The 18,997-nt window shown below is 42.2% G+C and overlaps 1 protein-coding gene across 2 annotated transcripts in view; it reads left to right on the top strand.

Moving 5' to 3' along the window:
• FIG4 (FIG4 phosphoinositide 5-phosphatase) overlaps nt 1-17,519 on the top strand; it is a 130,641-nt gene extending 113,122 nt beyond the window's left edge. For both annotated transcript variants that reach the window (XM_050786824.1, XM_050786825.1), the window contains one exon: nt 17,177-17,519. In XM_050786824.1, coding sequence (XP_050642781.1) covers nt 17,177-17,354 — 178 coding nt within the window. In that variant the 3' untranslated portion in view covers nt 17,355-17,519. The remainder of the gene's footprint in view (nt 1-17,176) is intronic.
• Nucleotides 17,520-18,997: the final 1,478 nt, after the last annotated feature.

Genomic DNA, 18,997 nt, shown 5'->3' with positions numbered 1-18,997 from the left:
TCAGGAAACAACAGGTGCTGGAGAGGATGTGGAGAAATAGGAACACTTTTACACTGTTGGTGGGATTGTAAACTAGTTCAACCATTATGGAAAACAGTATGGCGATTCCTCAAGGATCTAGAACTAGATGTACCATATGACCCAGCCATCCCATTACTGGGTATATACCCAAAGGATTATAAATTATGCTGCTATAAAGACACATGCACACGTATGTTTATTGCAGCACTATTCACAATAGCAAAGACTTGGAATCAACCCAAATGTCCATCAGTGACAGATTGGATTAAGAAAATGTGGCACATATACACCATGGAATACTATGCAGCCATCAAAAAGGATGAGTTTGTGTCCTTTGTAGGGACATGGATGCAGCTGGAAACCATCATTCTTAGCAAACTATCACAAGAACAGAAAACCAAACACTGCATGTTCTCACTCATAGGTGGGAACTGAACAATGAGATCACTTGGACTCAGGAAGGGGAACATCACACACCGGGGCCTATCATGGGGAGGGGAGAGGGGGGAGGGATTGCATTGGGAGTTATACCTGATGTAAATGACGAGTTGATGGGTGCAGCACACCAACATGGCACAAGTATACATATGTAACAAACCTGCACGTTATGCACATGTACCCTACAACTTAAAGTATAATAATAATAAATAAATTTTTTAAAAAAAAAGATTTTTTAATGAGATCAGTAGCAATCTTAATAAACGTGATTTTTTGATGTGTAATGAGATGTTACCGTTTAGAAGATCATCATATCTGGGTGAACCAGTATTTTCCAAGTGACCAATACATGCTGTTAAAACTCATGCATGGGTAAAAAGCATTCATTCCAAGTGTGGCATGCATCAATGGATAAGAGAGTATGAGAAGTTCATTGATAGTTTCAGTTGTACATTGAAACTAACCTTTAAGAAACTTGTCAGATTTTCTTGTAGTATCAAATAAAAGTATTTGAAGGCTTACACTGTTTCCTTTTCCAACCGCATGTCTCTGGGAGGCCCTGTTTTCTTCATACACTCCAACCAGAACAATGTATATCATGACAGATTTTGCAGAAGCAGATTTGAGAATCCAGTTGTCTTCTGTTAAGCCAGATATAGAAAAGATTCGCAAGCTGTGAAACATTGCTTCTTTTGCCACTAATTTTTTTGTTTTAAAAATATAGTAGTTTTTCATTAAGAAGTTGTTTATGCTATCATGTATTGGGTTTGTCATTTTAATAAAGATTTTTTAAACTTCTGTCTTAATGTCTTATATGGTAAATATCACTAGATATCATCCATATTAACCAAAGCTAATTGGAGTCTTCAGTAATGCTTTTAAGCGTGTGAAGGGATTCTGAGACTGAAAAGTTTGAGAACTTGTCCGCATAGAGTATTTGATTATTTATGTCAATATGCATTACTAAGGCAACCAGGGACATTATTATGTTATAGCCTTGCTCGGTATTTGCCAGCAGAATGATATCTGTGACTGGTTAAAGGAATGTTATTTCCTATGATTTATTATTTTTTAAGGAATGCGGGCAGCAGATGTTCTCTTTTTAAAGGGTTCTATCAAAAACTGGTCTGAACTTCTTAGGATGCTTTCAGTTCCAACTAACAGAACCTCTCACTCAACTGGTTTAAACTGTAAGATAATTTATTATCTTACTTCCCTGAAAGATTGCAGATGGGCAAGCTCCAGAGTTGGTGGATTCAGGGGCTTCGTGTGATCATGAAATGTGCAGGTTTTTCCATCTCTCTGCTGCCCCATTCTCAGTGTTGCCCCATCCTCAGACTGGTAGCAAGATGGCCGCAGCAGTTCCAGGTGCCACAGTAAGACACAGTAGTGCCCAGGGAAGAAGGGAAACCCTGACTTTGTGTCTCCTCCTTAGGAGCAAGGAGTCCCAGAACCTACTCAGCAAATTTCTCATGCCCAAATGTCCAGGATTGGGTCATATGCTAACCCCTAAGTACGTTACTGCCAGGCTATGAGCTGATGGTGATTGGCTTAGAATACTCATTCAGGGTATATGGATGTAGGGAAGTTGATGTAGGGAACTTAGTTATTAAAAACAAAATTCTTTGTACTTATCCAGTTAACTGGAAATTCATTTGCACAGGTGCCCAAAAAGAGAGGTAGCATAAATCCGTGGAAAGAATTCTAGGCCAGAGAATCAGGTGCCCTGGGATCTGATCCCATGCCTTCCACTGCTGAGCTGTGAGGCATGCCTTGCCTGTCCAGATCGTGGCTGCCTTGCTGGTGCTTGGGCTACAGCATTAGTTCTGGGATCATCTGGTTAATTGGTTCATTTATTCCCTTGCTCACTGCTTCATTCAATAATATTTATTGTATGCACACTCAGTTGTCTACGTCACGTGAAGGGTACAAATCATCACTAAAATGCTGCCTGTTTAGCCATGGCAGACGTTCTTCCTCCTGTGCTGCACACACATTCAAAGCCCAATGGGAAGTAAGATCCAAACTGTGTGTTCACTTATGGAATCCTCATGCAATAAGTTGTTTAGTGCCCTCAGCAAAGAGTCCTTGCCACAAAGCTTATTCGTGAGCAGTCCAAGTTTTCCCTCATCTTACTAAATATAAAATTGGTTTAGAAATGAAAACGTAGAAAAATACATGCTGAAAAAGGTAAGCTTTGTCCCAGGAAAGATATAGGCCTGGCTGTCTATAGTTGTCCCAGTTCCCTCAGTATCAGAAAGAGTGTGATGCAGAGAACGAGGCTGTTAAGAGAACAGAAAGACAGCTGTGAGAAATGAGACCACATTCTCGGAATATCCAAGGACACTCTTGTGTTGTAGTTCCCAGATAAGATGCTTAGAAAGGTTTTATTTTTTAAAAAACCAAGCTGGTAAAATTTCACAGACCTTTCTCATGTGCAGTGTTGGATAATTTTTCATGTCACGTGCAGTGTTGAGATAACTGGGAGTATTTATCTCAGAGAAAAGAATTAGGAATTGTGTGATCATTCCCGCAAGTAACATTTGAATCACTGTCCAGTGAAGCAGGGCTTTTTGAGTTGCTTCAGGGACCAATAAGTGGAACATACAGGGAGGAAGATTTAGAGTGCTGAAGAGAACATCTTTCTAACAACCAGAGCTACCGACAATGGCCTGTAAACATCCCATGATCGAAAGTCCTGGGTCTCCATTACTGCGAGTACTCAAGCAGAGGCAGATCACCTTCCACCAGCAATGTGATGGAGAGCATCTTCATTTGGTTTGAGGTTGGACAAGATGATTGGAATAGAGGTCCTTTAAAGAATCTATAATTATTATCATAGCCACAAGTCATCTAATAGTTGGAATCATTAACAGCTTGAAACAGAAAGTAGGTGATTCATTTATTCACCAAATACCTAAGCACCTACTATGTGTCCGGCACTGTTCCAGTCACTGGGGACACAGTAAAGAACAAGACTGACAAGGTTCCCCAGGGCCCTTCTGTTTTAGGGTAGGCAGACTGGTATTGACCTAATAAATACATAAGTAAGACGGTTTCATATTAAGGTAAATGCCCTGAAGAACACAAAGCAGGGGAATGCGAGAGAGTGATTGGAGCAGGTACAGGTCAGGAGCTGTTTTAAATTAGGCTTAGAGGAAAGTTCTCTCTGAGAAGTTAATGTTTAAGCTGAGAACTTAATGAAGAAGAGCAGTCCACATGAGATGACTGGGGAAGAGTGTTTGAAGCAGAGAGAACATACACAAAAGACCAGGGCAGGAATAAACTTGGCATGTTTGAGAAGCAAGCTGATGTGGTTAGGCTTTGTGTCCCTGCTCAAATCTCATCTTGAATTATAATCCCCATGGGTCAAGGGAGAGACCAGGTGGAGGTAATTGAATCATGGGAGTGGTTTTTCCCCGTGCTGTTCTCGTGATAGTGAGTTCTCTTGATATCTGATGGTTTTATAAGGAGCTCTTTCCCTTCGCTTGTCACTTCTCCTTCCTGTCAGCTTGTGAAGAAGGTGCCTTGTTCCCCTTTTCCATGATTGTAAATTTCTTGAGGCCTCTCTAGCCATGCTGAACTGTGAGTCAAGCAAACCCCTTTCCTTTGTAAATCACTCAGTCTCAGGCAGTTCTTCATAGCAGTGTAAAAATGGACTAATATGCAAGCGGAAGCTTGGGTCAAAGGCACAGAGGCATGTGCTATGGGATGGAGTGAGGCATAGGTAGGGGCCAGATCTCAGGGAGCCTCTCACAGGAGCTTAGCTGTTCCTCTGAAACCATCCAGAGGGTTTTAAGTAGAGAGCTGCATCTCTGATTTACATCTCTAAAAGATGACCGTGGATCCTTTCTGAATTGTAGTGGACAAGGATATAAGCAAAGAGGGAAATAGGAGGAAACTCAAGAGGAGTTGGTTTCATGGGAGCTAAGAGAAAAAAGTGTTTCAAGAAGGAAAATGGGCAGCAGTGTAGAATACAGAAAAATGGTTATTAGTTTAGGCAACAGGAAGGTTATTAATGACCCTGGTGAGAGAGTTTCTATGGGTGGTAACCTTGGAAGCCCACTTGGAATGAATTCAGGAAAAAATGGGAAGTAAGAGGACATCAGGAGTAGAAGCCATTCTTTCAAAAAATGTTACTATAAAAAGGTACAGAGGAATAGGACAGTTTCTGGAGGGGAATATGAACTTGAGGAAGGATCATTCCTCAGACAGGCGTTACACAGCAGATTCTCTGTATGCTGATGGCAGAGACAGATGCTGGGCACTGGACAGGGTGAGTAACTACAGGAGAGAGATCCTCGAAAGGGCACAGAATCATTTTGTATTCTTATGTAAATCTAGAATTTCATTATCTTTGGTGTTGATTAGTTTGTTGTAATTTTCTCATGTTAAATGGTACCATATGAAATCACTAATATTTACACTTTTTAGCTACAAAAATAGCAGTTTCATATAATTCTACCTAATTTTTTAACCTAGACAATTTTAAATTTCTCTTATAGGTCCCTTTAATTTATATACATTTTTAAATTGAAAATCTCAAGCTTATCTAAAAGTTACCATAACAAAACAGAGACCATTCCCTCCCCACTACCAATCATTTGAGAGTGAGTTTCAGGCCTGATATCCTCTCTCTCCCTACCACTTTTGTGGGTATTTTTATACATAAGAATATTCTCCTAGAAAATCACAATACAATCAGGAAAATCAGGAAATTAACCTCAGTACACTGCAACTTTCTAATCCTCGAAACCCATTCAAGTTTTTGCCAGTACTCCCAAAAATGTCCCTAATTGCAAAAGGATCCAGTCCAGCATCTGATGTTGCATTTAGTTGTCACGTCTCTTTAGCCTTTTTCATTCTGGTAAAAGTTCTCCACTCTTCCTTGATTTTTATGACCTTGCCACGCTGAAGAATGCAGGCCAGTTATTTTATAGAATAGGCATTGATTTGGGTTTATGATTATCTTCAGCTTATAAATCAGGGGATAACAGTGTGGTAGCTAACCTTCAAGTTGGCCACACCTCCTGTTATTCATATCCTCATGTAATCTCCTCCCACATTGTGCCGGAATTGGTCTTTGTGACCACGAGCATATAGCAGAAGTGACTAGGTTGTGAAAGTTATCTCTTGGATCACTTGCTCTGGGAAACAAGCTTCCATGTTGTAAGCAGCCATGTGGATAGGCCCATAAGGAACTGTTGTGTCCAGCCAACAACTAGTGAGAAATTGGAGCCTGTCAACCAAGTGAGACAACTTGGAAAAGGATTCTCCAGCCTCCGTTAAGCCTTGAGTTGACAGTAGCTGTAATCAACAGATTGACTACACCCTCATGGGACACCTGGAACCAGAACTATTAAATTAAGCCACTCTCAGATCCCTGACCTCCAGAAACTGTGACATAATAAATACTGGCTTAAGGTACATAACAAATACAAACAGGAATATCACAGAAGTGATGGTGAGTTCTTTTTATTGTGTCCTGTCATGAGCACACAATTTCAGTATGTGCCATTACTGATGATGTTTATTTAAAGACAGTGCCTCGCTCTGTAGCCCAGGCTAGAGTGCAGTAGTATGATCATGGAACCTTGACCTGGCGGGCTCAAGCAATCCTCCCACCTCAACTTCCCAACTAGCCGGGCCCACAGGCATTGTCCACCGCACCCAGCTAATTTTTTAATCTTTTTTTTTTTTTTTTTTGGGGAGATGAGAGTCTCACTATGTTGCCCAGGCTGATCTTGAACTCCCGGACTCAAGTGACCCTCCTGCCTCAGCCTTCCAAATTGCTGGGATTATAGGCTTGAGCCACAGTGCCTGGCCTAATGATTTTTTTTTTTTTTAATCCTTTGAGTAAGCAATATCTTCTGAGCTTTTCTACTTGAAGTTGCTTGTTTTTTTCTTTTAATTAATAAATATTTTATGGAAGGTACTTTGAAACTAAAAATCCTTCATCACATTTTCATTTTTTTCATTGTTTTTTTACTATGAGATCGTAACTTCCTGTGTATTCAATGGGATATACTTTGTTACTGACATTATTTGTTGTGAAGCTCAGAGTGTTCCAAATTTCACCAGAGTCTCCTCAGCCTGGCTCCTGTGTTCTTTGGATATGTCCTCATCAGCCTTTGAATACGTCTTTGATTTCTGGCACAAGATGTTCTAGGCTCATCATGTCCTTTGTCTGTCCCAGCCCTGAAATCAGTCATTTCTCTAAGGATCCCTGATTATTTTTAGTGGAAAATGACATTAAAGCCAAGATCTGGGCATTAGATGTACCTGTTGCCATTGGAGTGTCACTGCCCCCAGGCCCACTGAAAACACATTCACAAATTTATGTGTACATGTACATATATGTGAAAATGTATATGTAGGTATATTACATGCATATCTATTTTATGTATTATATCAAATATTTTTATAAATAAAATGCAGCTAAATATATATTTAAATCCATAAGTTCATACTGATTCTTCTAATTGTAGGGTATCCAGGGTTTATTCGAGCCTTCTCCCTGTTCTTGCTAGTAACTGCCTTCTCCAACAGTTAGGAAACTGGACTCCCATTACCCTTGTTATATTTATTTGATTTATCCCCCCATACATAACCAGCTGGCCATCACCACTGCATCCACCCCTTCCCCCACATGAACACCCTCCATTCAGGCTCTGACTCCACTCATGGAGACACCCGCCCACAGGGATGCCCTCCTCCTCCCCGCGGGCCCCAGGCCACCCCTCCATGTGGACTCCCATGCCTGCCTCTCCCTGCTTGGGCTCTGACATACCTCCTCAGGCTGCATCCACATGCATGCCCTCCTCTCTGCATCCAGGTTCTGGACTTAGGTCTTGTTTTGGAGGCTCATGATCCTACTGATACCTTCTTCCAAATGACAGTTTTCTGTGATTCTTAGGAAAACTCTGAAAAGATGCAGGTTAAGCATCCCTCAAAACCGTCAAGGTCGTCAAAAACAAGTAAAGCCTGAGATTGTCACTGCCCAGAGGAGCCTAAGGAGACGTGATGACTAAATGTAATGTGTCCCAAATGGGATCCTGGGACAGTAAAAGGACATTAGGTAGGAAAACCAAGTATGGACTGTAGGTAAACCCTACACTGGATCTGTCCTCTGGAGGGATGGCCTTCCCTTGCCTGGGCTCTTTCTCCCCACTCCAGGCTGCCCCTCTCTCCCTTAATGAGAGTGTCCTCCTCATGCTGCTTGGTGCCAGCATCCCCCAGGCTGTCACAGGCTGCTCTCCATGCAGATGTCTGCCCATCTGAGGGCTCTACTACTGGCCTGTGCAGTGGAGAAGGGGAAGAGCATGGCTTTATGATCACATAAGGGCAGTCGGCACTGAAAGGGACATTGTGCTCCCCGACAGCTGAATTTTTCCTTTTTTCTATAGTAGTGGGTTCCAGTTTTCCAGTTACACTGACATATTTTAGGAAGCTTGTTGAAATGCAAATTCCAAAGCAAGCAAACAAACAAACAAAAAACAATTAAAAAAAGGGAGCAACCAGAGTGCTTCTAGAGCATGTTTACATTATGGGGGACACTCAGTTTTCATTTTGGACTTTTGACTACTGTTTAAATTTTCCACATTTATACTTTTATGTATATTAATAATACTAACAGATTATAGGCCATGTTTTCTTTATAAATGCCAGTATTAAAAATAATTAGCATTAGTATTTTTTAAAGGATAAAAAAATACAGAATCCAAGGCCCCATTGCTAGAGATTCTAATCCAGTACACTTGGGCCAAAGCCTGGAAATCTGTACTTTGTACAATTCTCCCATTTGAATGTAACAGCCAGGCTGGGGAGCTGCTCTGCTGGATCCTTCACAGGAATGTCCTTGGTAGCCAGTGGGGCATCCACTGGGCAGAGCACCCCTGACTTCATCCGTCTGTAACCTCAGGACACTTAGGTCTTGTTTTGGAGGCTCATGATCCTACTGATACCTTCTTCCAAATGACAGTTTTCTGTGATTCTTAGGAAAACTCTGAAAAGATGCAGGTTAAGCATCCCTCAAAACCGTCAAGGTCGTCAAAAACAAGTAAAGCCTGAGATTGTCACTGCCCAGAGGAGCCTAAGGAGACGTGATGACTAAATGTAATGTGTCCCAAATGGGATCCTGGGACAGTAAAAGGACATTAGGTAAAAACCAAGTATGGACTGTAGGTAATAATTATGTATCACTATCAGATCATTAAGTATAGCAAATGTACCATACTAATGGAAGAAGGTGTTAATAAGACAGGAAATTGTATCCTGCACAGACCCAGTGCTGTGTGGGATACCCAGTCCTTGTTGCCTGTGGCTCAGAGCCAAGCCCTCTCTCATTAAACAACATGGAATACATAGGAACTCTGTCTTCTACACAGTAATTCTGTAAATCTAATGTGGGCCTAAAATTAAAAGTTTATTAGAAAAAAGATGAAAGTCACAAGAAATGTAATGATGTGACATGACAAAGTCAATGGTGACTCTTTATCAATAACCAGGAAAAGATGGGACTATCAGAACGGACATGAAGAACCTAAGTAGGGCGTCATCACCTCCATGTGGGAGATAAGACACACACCATTACTGCAGTTCATTGGTCTGAGTTTCCAGGAGTGACAGCAGGAGTGGCCACCGCTGCTTCTGTTCTAGGAAATGTGAGGACAGAAGGGACTGATCCCTCCAAAAGGTCCCTGTATAAACGTCTGATGGATGACCAGTTGTGCAGAGGAAGCGTCTGGCCCTGCATCCAGGCAGGGAGAAAGGATGGCTCTGGGAGGAGCAGTTACATTCTTTGCCCTTTGAGAACAGCTGTTGTGTGCTTAATGTGCCACCTGTCCTTTGTTGGCAGAAAAGCCCTTTCGGAGCAGACCCAGTACTGTGAGGAGAACCAGTCCATGTTGCCTGTGGCTCAGAGCCAAGCCCTCTGTCATTAAACAACAGCCGATTAGAGTTAGAGCCTACAAACAATGCAGCCATATATTGGTGGATGCTTCCCCAGTGTTGGTGATAACAAACGCAGCTGAAACAGAGAAAAACTGCACTTCTTTTTATACTAAGGTAGACAGTATGTCCTGCAAATGGGAGGGAAATTGTGCTGTTTATAAATTGCATTCTGAATTGGAAGCATTTTACCTATTTCAGGTCAGAAAATCATCATGCTTTATTTCTCTAAAACCAAAAGTTGTTTTTAAAATACAAATGGCCTTTTTATTTTACAGCTCTCAGAGAGTGTGTAAAAAAAAAAAAAAAAAAAAAAGAAAAAGAGTTTAGTTCTACTCTACCTGGACCAACACAAAATATCAACGGCAAAGGCTAAAACATAAAAAGTACCACCATTGCCACTCATATATGTGCCTGTGGCAGACTGTCGTTTCTCTCTCCTTGAGGAGCAAACATACATGTGCTCAGCTGCGGAAAGAGTTCATTCTCTGCCAGAACCATCTAGGAACAGGGGTCTCTTGGGTGCATGGGAGCTTGCTCCTGGTTAAAATAAGAGGGCTGGCGCTGGATTTCTTTACCAGTTAGCTGACTGTGCTGGCCAGGGTTCAGTTGCAGAAAGCATAATCTGCTCTAGGTAAATGAAACAGAAAGTGATTTATTATAGGATTTTAGGTAGTTTCCAGATCACTGGAGAGCTGAAGAAGTAGACTCTAGACCAGACTTCCACAAATGACTCCCAAAACCATATGGCAAACCATCAGAGGAGCTGCTGTGTCTGCCTTCATCAGGAAGCTATCACAGCAGCTGCTGGCTCCAAAACCAGCCGCAGTAGTCCCCCTTTATCCACGCTTCTCTTTCTGCAGTTTCAGTTACCTGAGGTACAGAACGATAAGACATTTTGAGTGATGGAGACACTATTCATGTAACTTTTTTTGTCTTGTCTTTTTTGTTGTTGTTGTTAGACAGAGTTTCGCTCTTGTTGCCCAGGCTGGGGTACAATGGCACTATCTTGGCTCACCACAACCTCTGCCTCCTGGGTTCAAGCATTTCTCCTGCCTCAGTCTCCCAAGTAGCTGGAATTACAGGCATGCACCACCATGACTGGCTAATTTTGTATTTTTAATAGAGATGGGATTTCTCCATGTTGGTCACGCTGGTCTCGAACTCCCAGCCTCAGGTGATCTGCCTGCCTTGGTCTCCCAAAGTGCTGGGATTACAGGCATGAGCCACCGCACCTGGCCTCACATAACTTTTATTACAGAATATTGTCATACATGTTCTATTATATTATTAGGTATGCTGTTAATCTCTTACTGTGCCTAATTTATAAATTACCGTATCACAGGTATGTATGTATAGGAAAACAGGATATATGAGGGTTGGTGCTATCTGCAGTTTCCAGCATCCACTGGGGGTCTTGAAACCTATCCCTGAAGGATAAGGAGGAACTACTGTATTCAAAAAGCCATTACCACAGTGCCCAACTCAAGAGCACATCACCTATGCCACCAATCTGCAAAACACATACCCTGCATCTTGCTGCTTTCCATATGACCCAGTTCCAAATCAAAGCACTTGAGTACAAGTCGTAGGTAGAACCTAAATTGCATTTTGAACCTGAATTGCAAGGGATCCTGGGATATTCATTTTTGCTTTTCCGCTGCTGCACACTAGATGGAGAATGCAGTGGATGGTGAGGAGCCTCATCTATGTCATGTGTCACCATCTGCCCTCTAGCTTCCCGGTTACCCATGCATACTCTTCTTGCTATAAGTAGGGCCCACTCCGTCCCTTGTAAATTTCTGCATCCCATTCAAAGTCTGGGATCTCTGGGTATGTGCAGCTCTCTTCATCAGGTCCAGATACTGCTTCTTACCACCTAGTGACCTGTAAATAAAGACTGCCTCTTTGCTCCCAATATACAGTGGTGGCAAAGGAAAATTAAAACTCTCACTCAGAAAGGAGGAGTATGGGAAACATACAGCTGCTATTTGTTCTTAGTAGTGACCTCATCCCACTAGGCGACAATGGTAAACGCACTCTGCTCAGATGGTAGAGTGAGGTCCTTGGGTAGCCACCCAGGGCTTCTTTGTACATGAAGCCCAAGGCCCAAATTAGTTTCAGTTGGGTCACATTTTGCCGGCAAAGTAACTTTTGGTTATTATAGCTTTTGGGATTTCAGAATTGCAGATAGGAATTATGTATCTGTAATTGTTTTTTTTTTGTTTTTGTTTTTGTTTTGAGGCAGAGTCTCACTCTGTTGTCCAGACTGGAATGCAATGGCCTGATCTCGGCTCACTGCAACCTCCGCCTCCTGGGTTCACGCAATTCTCCTGCCTCAGCCTCTGAAGTAGCTGGAATTACAGGTGCCTGACACCACAAGCTGCTGTTTTGTGTAATTTTAGTAGAGGCGGGGTTTCACCATATTGGCCAGGCTGGTCTCGAACTCCTGACCTCAAGTGATCCACCTGCCTCAGCCTCTCAAAGTGCTGGGATTACAGGCATGACCCACCATGGCCATGTAATTAACAATAGTTCACCTTTACTGAGCACTCAGGCACTATGCTATACATGTAAACTCATTTACTCCACTCAACAGCTGTGTGAGGTATGAATTCTTAGTATCCCCTACTTTACTGATTTCTACTAAATCTTCCTTAAAAAGCCGTTGAGTCCCTACTATATGCCAAGGAAAAAGAGCAAAAAGTCTGTACAGCCTCAGCAAAAGTTGCTCCCAATCACATGAGGGAGACAGATGGGTGCACAGACATAGGTGTGCACAGGGCTGTGGGAACAGAGGAGAGGGGCGTGCCCTGCCTATCCATCAGGCAAGGCTCCCAGGCAGGTACTAGTCCAACTCTGTCCTCCAGGCAGAGGAAAAAAAACAGCCCTGAGTGGACTGGGGAGGTCATTCCAGCAGCTTGTTAATAGTAAACCTGCTTATTCAATCTAGCGACTGTCAAATGTTTCTGAGACCGCAGCTCACATTAGAATAGATGGTGTACCATCATCTTCCATTAGCTACAATAGAAGTATATCTGATAAGTAGTCATTTAAAACATTTCTCTCACTCTTCTTGTACCTCTACTGCTATATAGGCAATACCTGATTAGCCACATGCAAAAACCACAAGATTAAGAGGGCTCCCACCTCACCCGCACCCCCGAAGTCTCCCATCACTCAGATAGCTGGTCCATCTGAACATCTGCAGTATGCACTGTCTCTGAAGGGAACAGGTCCTGCGAGAGTAGATGTGGGAGTTGAGCTGGGAAGGAGCTTCTCTGAGAGCAGCCCTGGGTAAGGAGGGGTGGCGTGGCCGTGCCCATCTCCAGAACAAGGAAAATGGAGCCCTGCAGCTGACAGTATAGCAAATGTAGGGCTCAGTTTGAGGCATGGGTGAAAAATACACTTTTAAAAATAGAGCCTGGTCGGTTCTGGAAGAAGGCTGCAGCAGCATCATTTTAAAATCTCTCTGAATCCTCACACAAAAAACAGAACAACTGCTTAGCAAAACCAGGTACCCACAGACAACACTTACCTCAAAAGTATGTGATACAGTATCCCCACACACCCACAAATCCAGAGGCTGTTGAGGTCAACCACCCACAACCATAAGACCTGCATGAGAGCAGTGTGTGTGCAAGGGGAAGAAGCAGGAGGGAATAGTGGGGCATCTGAGAATAGGAGAACCCCAAAATAGCTCACAGGTAGTTGCCAGAAATCACTGCAGCTGAAACAGAAGGGGTTCACCCATTTCAGTACCAGGGGAGTGCAAGGGGTTTTTGCTGAGCTCTGAAAGGGGCTGAGGCCGTCTAGGCCACATACACTCTTGAACCCAAATGGCCAAAACTCCCTTCCTGGACACGGCAGGAGAAATTGCTGACAGTGGCATTAAAATTGAGCAGGACAATGGAGATGAAGGAAGGAGAAAGCCCAGACGACACTGAGTAAGGGGAGCAGAGAGGAAACCTCAGAGAGCAAGCTGCGGTAGTTTTCAACACTTCACTGAAACAACCAAAGAGAGTTCTGTGAAGTTAAGTGAATCTTTCCTGAGCAACATCTTCTTAAGGCTCTGCAAAACTAATTTTGCACAATAAGCAACAGAGAAGTATCAAGGGCCAATCTCATCATAGAATTATAAAGAACAGCAAAATAACATTCCTACACACAACAAAACCATCAGAAAGACAAGATAATAAAAGAGATTAAAACGGAAACATACTATTTCAAAATGAACTAAAATACAAAGCTTTAAAAAGAAATGAAGAAAGACATTAAAAAGGATTGAAGACGAAGTGTCAAGTGATCATTTGACAAGCCGCAGTGAATTACTGGATCTAGGCATTGGCCTCAATGGCTGTTAACATAAAAAAGATAAGCAACCAGACACTGTGGCCCTCCTGATGCAGGAGTACACCACCACCCATAGTCTTCCCAAAGCAATCAAAACAGCATCTCACCAGCCTCTGGATCCACCTGCTGACCCACAGCACGTATAAAGGGCAGAGGAACTGCACCTTGACTATGCAAGCAGCTAAATTCAAACTGAGGGAAACTCTACAACCCAGATTCTTCAGCAGATACACTGTAAGAAAAAGGAAGGTGAGAGGCCGGGTTCAGTGGCTCAAGCCTGTCCCAGCACTTTGGGAGGGCAAGGCAGGAGGATTGCCTGAGCCCGGGAGTTCGAGATTGCAGTGAGCCATGATCACTCCATTGCAATCCCGCCTAGGAGATACAGCAAGACCCTGTCTCTTAAAAAAGAAAGAAAGAAAAAGAAAGGTGAGAGCATCTGTAGATTAAAAGGCATATCACACTTTTGAAATGAACAAGACTATAGAATCTAGGGATGCACATTTGAATGACAGTGTCTTTTTTTAAAAGTGCAAACAAATGATCACTATAGAAGTCAGGAGAAGGTTACTTATGAGTCAGGGTAGGGGATTGTGATTGCGCTGGGGCACCTGGAAGGGGCTTTGGGTTGGTTGTCAGAATTTCTGTTTGTTGACCTGGATGATGTTCACTTTATAATAATTATGTTGTTGTTTTGTGTGATTTTCTGTATCGGATTTATTTTGCAATAAAAAGGTGAAAAGCACTGATAAATGTGAAACACAGTAGTTTTTCTATGATAAATATTGGGTAAATATTGTTAGTTTTTATATTTAATTAATGTATACATAATGGCATTTCAACAGAAACTTTACCAACCTTGTAGCAGCCTCTAAGTCTCTATCGTGTATTTCATTGATCTTTTCTATATAACAGTATAAAACAAAAACAGTCACATTTTAAGGACAAGATGTTCCAGCTCTACCTAGGAAATAATAGGTGTTACAATATGTTATCTAGATTTATCGGCTCCAAACCCCATATGCTCATTAACTATATTTTTATTCCAATATCTGCACAATAGAATGACCATTATAAAAGTTCACATGGCTTCACTTAAAGCACAGTACTTGGTGGGGATGGTTGAAAAATATATATATATATCCCTTTCTTCTGCATTGTTTTTAAAGAATATGTATACATATATAAGTGGATATAGAGCATAACTATATATATATAGTGTGTGTGTATATATATACACACCATATCTCATCTACACACATGCATACACACTGTGTTTTAATCTAGTGAATCTGATGACAAATGAGTCTACAAAAGATAGAGATTAGCAGCATTAGACATAACAAATACATAAATTTCTTTAGTATATATTAATATCATTGTATACTTTGATCTATAAATAATTTCTTTGTGCTGTCGATGTTGGCTTGGCGATAAAACCCTCAACCTTTTCCGGACTGCAGTATCTTTCTTGTTGGTCTGCCATTGACATGGCTCTCTGACAGGTTGAAGACAGATCAGTGTTTGAGAAACATGTACAGTAAGAGTTTTGCTGTCCTCATGCTCTCTCTATAACCAAAATGTCATTGACTCTCTTCCTATCGAAGTCTTTAAAGACCCAGCCTACTCTAAGGAGCTGAGATTCCTTATTGCTGATCCTTTGAAGGGCCTCATGTGCAGACAGGGCAGCCTGCTCCCCTGGTCACCCCTGGTTCTGTGTTATTTTAATGCAATTTAATGTAGTTTCCAGTCATCTCAGGATGTGTCATTGTTCTAGATAAAGGCAAAGTACAGTAAACTATCTTGACTGTTTGCTGGGAGCATAAAAAAGACCCACATTTAATTGTAGCCCATCCTATGAAGATAGAGCCCTTTTGGGGGGTTTTACTGTACAACTTCTGTCTTCCTTTGTATGTCACCATACTATCTAGTGTCCAGTGAAATGCTGATATTTCAAATACAGACCCAGCTGGGTCTGAGGTCCAGTTCTGTGTCTCACTGCAGGGAGTCTCCACAGGGGTCCCAGCTGACCAAACAATTTGGCATCCAGGGTGCCTTTCTGATTCCTCTGATAAGATGCACCCTAGCAAGGCTGAGATCTCAGCTCAGCAGAATAGATTCTCCGGATTTTCTTTCCCTGTGTTATCTTGGGTGCCCTGTTATGGCCAACCACCCCCATTCTCACAGGTTCAGCCCTGAGCCAAGTGGCAGAGTGTGTTGTCATTGTGCCCCCAAGCCCCTCACAATGCCGTGTTAGCTTACCATCGTCCCCTTTTCATGACCTTCCTGGGCATGCACGTGTGCTTGCACACCCCATACACACACACACACACACACTCTGCATCATACCTGACTTTTTGGTTGACTCATCCCTTGAAGGCTTACTTCCTGCTAAGGATGTCAGACACGGAGCTGCATTTTGACAAGGCCTTTCTGGAGACAGTGCCTTCCCCAAGGGGTGGATGGCAATTTTAAGCTTGTGGCAGCCTGAGTGGGGTGGGAATGGAGGGATATTTTTGAATAGAGAGATTATTGGGTGCTTCTCAATTTACCCCAAAAAGGAAGGAAGCGGCGGCCTGTTACCCACAGGCCGTCTTCCAAAAGCCGGAGGCCAGATGAGTTGCAGAATTCTGAATTGGCAGTTAGCATAGCAGGATGGTACATACACCTTATAATAATATCCCCAGCATGATTGGAGGCCATGTCCAATAATTAGACACATTAATATTCACAGGAAGTGGGGGTGATTATTGTCAGCTCATTAGGACGTGCCACAAAATGAGTTTCAGTTGGGTTACATTTTGCCAGCAAAGTAACTTCTGGTTGTTTCAGCTTTTAGAATTTCAGAATTGTGGTAAGAAATTCTGTACCTGTCATTGTTAACAATAGTTCACATTTACTGAGCTCCCAGGCACTATGCTAAGTGAACACTTTATACATATAAATATGCATATAAACTCATTTACTCCTCTTTACAACTGTGTGAGGTAGGCATTCTTATTATCCCTTGCTTCATGGATTTCTACTAAATCTTCCCTTAAAAACCAGTGAGTTCCTATCATGTGCCAAGGAAAAAGAGCAAAAAGTCCATACAGCCTTAGCTAAAGTTGCTCCCAGTCATGTGAGGGAGACAGATGGGTACACAGATGTGGGTGTGCACAGGGATGTGGGAACAGAGGAGAGGGCTGTGCCCTGCCTGTGCAATCAGGTCGGGCTCCCAGAGGTGTTGGTCCAGCCCTGTCCTCCAGACAGAGGGGAAAACCAGCCCCGCAAGGACTGGGGAGGTCATCCCAGCGGCTTATCAAAAGTAAGCCTGCTTATTCAATGCCAGCGACTCTGAAGTGCTTCTGAAACCGCTCCCTGTGGTCCTTCCTTATGTTTTCTTTAATGCAGCCTTCTCTTTATTCATCTTTTATAGAACACCCATCTCAGCTTTCTCGCAAGATAACATCTATGAAGTCCAGCCCCCAAGAGTGGACAGAAAATCTACAGAGATCTTCCAAGCCCACATCCAGGCCAGCCAAGGTATCATGCAGCCCCTAGGAAAAGAGGACTCCGCCATGTACCGAGAGTACATCAGGAACCGCTACCTGTGAAAAGAGCGCAGGCCCACATGGGGGCCACATCTGATTAGCTTAGAACCTGTCTTGTCTCATCTTCAAAGGGTAACTTATCAAATGTCCTTTGCGTCTGAAGCCTTTCCCCTTTTCTGTCACTTGCAAATTCTAAATTATAGCTAATAAAGTAATAACTAGATAATTTGCTGTTGTTGCCTTTCTTTATTTTAGAAATACTTTGTTTACACATGTGGTCAATATACTATCACACTATCACATTCAGAAATTCACAGGTATCTGCTGAGCACCTGCCATGTGCCAGGCACCATCGCAAGGTCTGGGAACATCCTAATAAGCAAAACAGGCCAAAATATTCCTCTCTTGTGAGGAATGAAGGCGAAGTATTTTTATTATCTTTATCCATGAAAGCAAAGTATTGTTTCCTTATAGTTAACATTTTAACATTTATTCTGGTGGCTTCTATGTTAACTTTGATCAGAACTACATAGATAATCTAATGTAGATTAACTATGTTAATTTTGATCAGAAATTTCATTATTCTAAAAGCCCTTGTTTATAGGAAATAAATGCTGAAATATTTATGGATAAAGGAACAAGATGTCAAAAAAGTGCTCTCCAATGGTTCAGGATAAAAAGAATGAATGATAAATCAAATGGAGCAAAATATTAATAATTTGTAAATCTAGGTAAAAAGTAAACAGGAGTTCTTTGAGCTACTCGTGCTGCTTTTCTGTAAGTATAAATTATATCAAGGCTGGGCACAGTGGCTCACGCCTGTAATCCAAACACTTTGGGATGCTGAGGCTGGGGAGATCACCTGAGGTCGGGAATTCAAGACCAGCCTGACCAACATGGAGAAACCCCATCTCCACTAAAAATACAAAATTAGCCGGGTGTGGTGGCACGTGCCTCTAATCCCAGCTGTTTGGGAGGCTGAGGCAGGAGAATCGCTTGAACCTGGGAGGTGGAGGTTGCAGTGAGCCAAGATCGGCAATTGCACTCCAGCCTGGGCAACAAGAGCGAAACTCTGTCTCAAAAAAAAAAAAAAAAATTATATCAAAATCAGTTGTTAAAATTGTTATTCCAATTGACTTCCTGTGGCATGCAGCTGTGTTACATACTTTGACATTTGGTGTTCAGTCAGGTGTTGACTGATCACAGCACGTGTTTTGTTCTCTGTATAGTCAAACATGAATGTGGACAACTTTCTGCATTTCCTAACAGTTTACCACAAATGATTTGATCCCGTTATGTGTATACTTTTGTTACAAACTGTCCCATTCTCCCACTCCATAAACAATATAGAGAAGAAATCCAAGCCTTCTAATGGGAGAAGGAAAACTGGTCAGCCAAAATGACTTGTAAGCTATCACCAACCCTGACGTGGTGGGAATTCTATGGAAGGTTTTACATTGCAAAGAAAGGTTAAGTCCCCATTTGACAGATATTTTTGATTGATGCCATCATGAAGTAAAGATTAGAGAATGACAAAATAATAGGTAAGAGGAATTTTGTGTTGGCGCGGGTTGAATATCTAACACAATAGCTTGCTGTTGTGTGTGGGAGTGGGATCTCACATGAATCTTCCCAAGTCAAAGAATAATCCCAAATTGCTGCAGAGGTGCCAATTATAGATCAGACACTGATCTTCATTTTTAAAA

The sequence above is a fragment of the Macaca thibetana genome, chromosome 4 (assembly GCF_024542745.1).
Source record: "Macaca thibetana thibetana isolate TM-01 chromosome 4, ASM2454274v1, whole genome shotgun sequence".
Taxonomy (NCBI): domain Eukaryota; kingdom Metazoa; phylum Chordata; class Mammalia; order Primates; family Cercopithecidae; genus Macaca; species Macaca thibetana.
The sequence above is the reverse complement of the archived record's forward strand: the minus strand, read 5'-3'. Positions and strand labels throughout refer to the sequence as shown.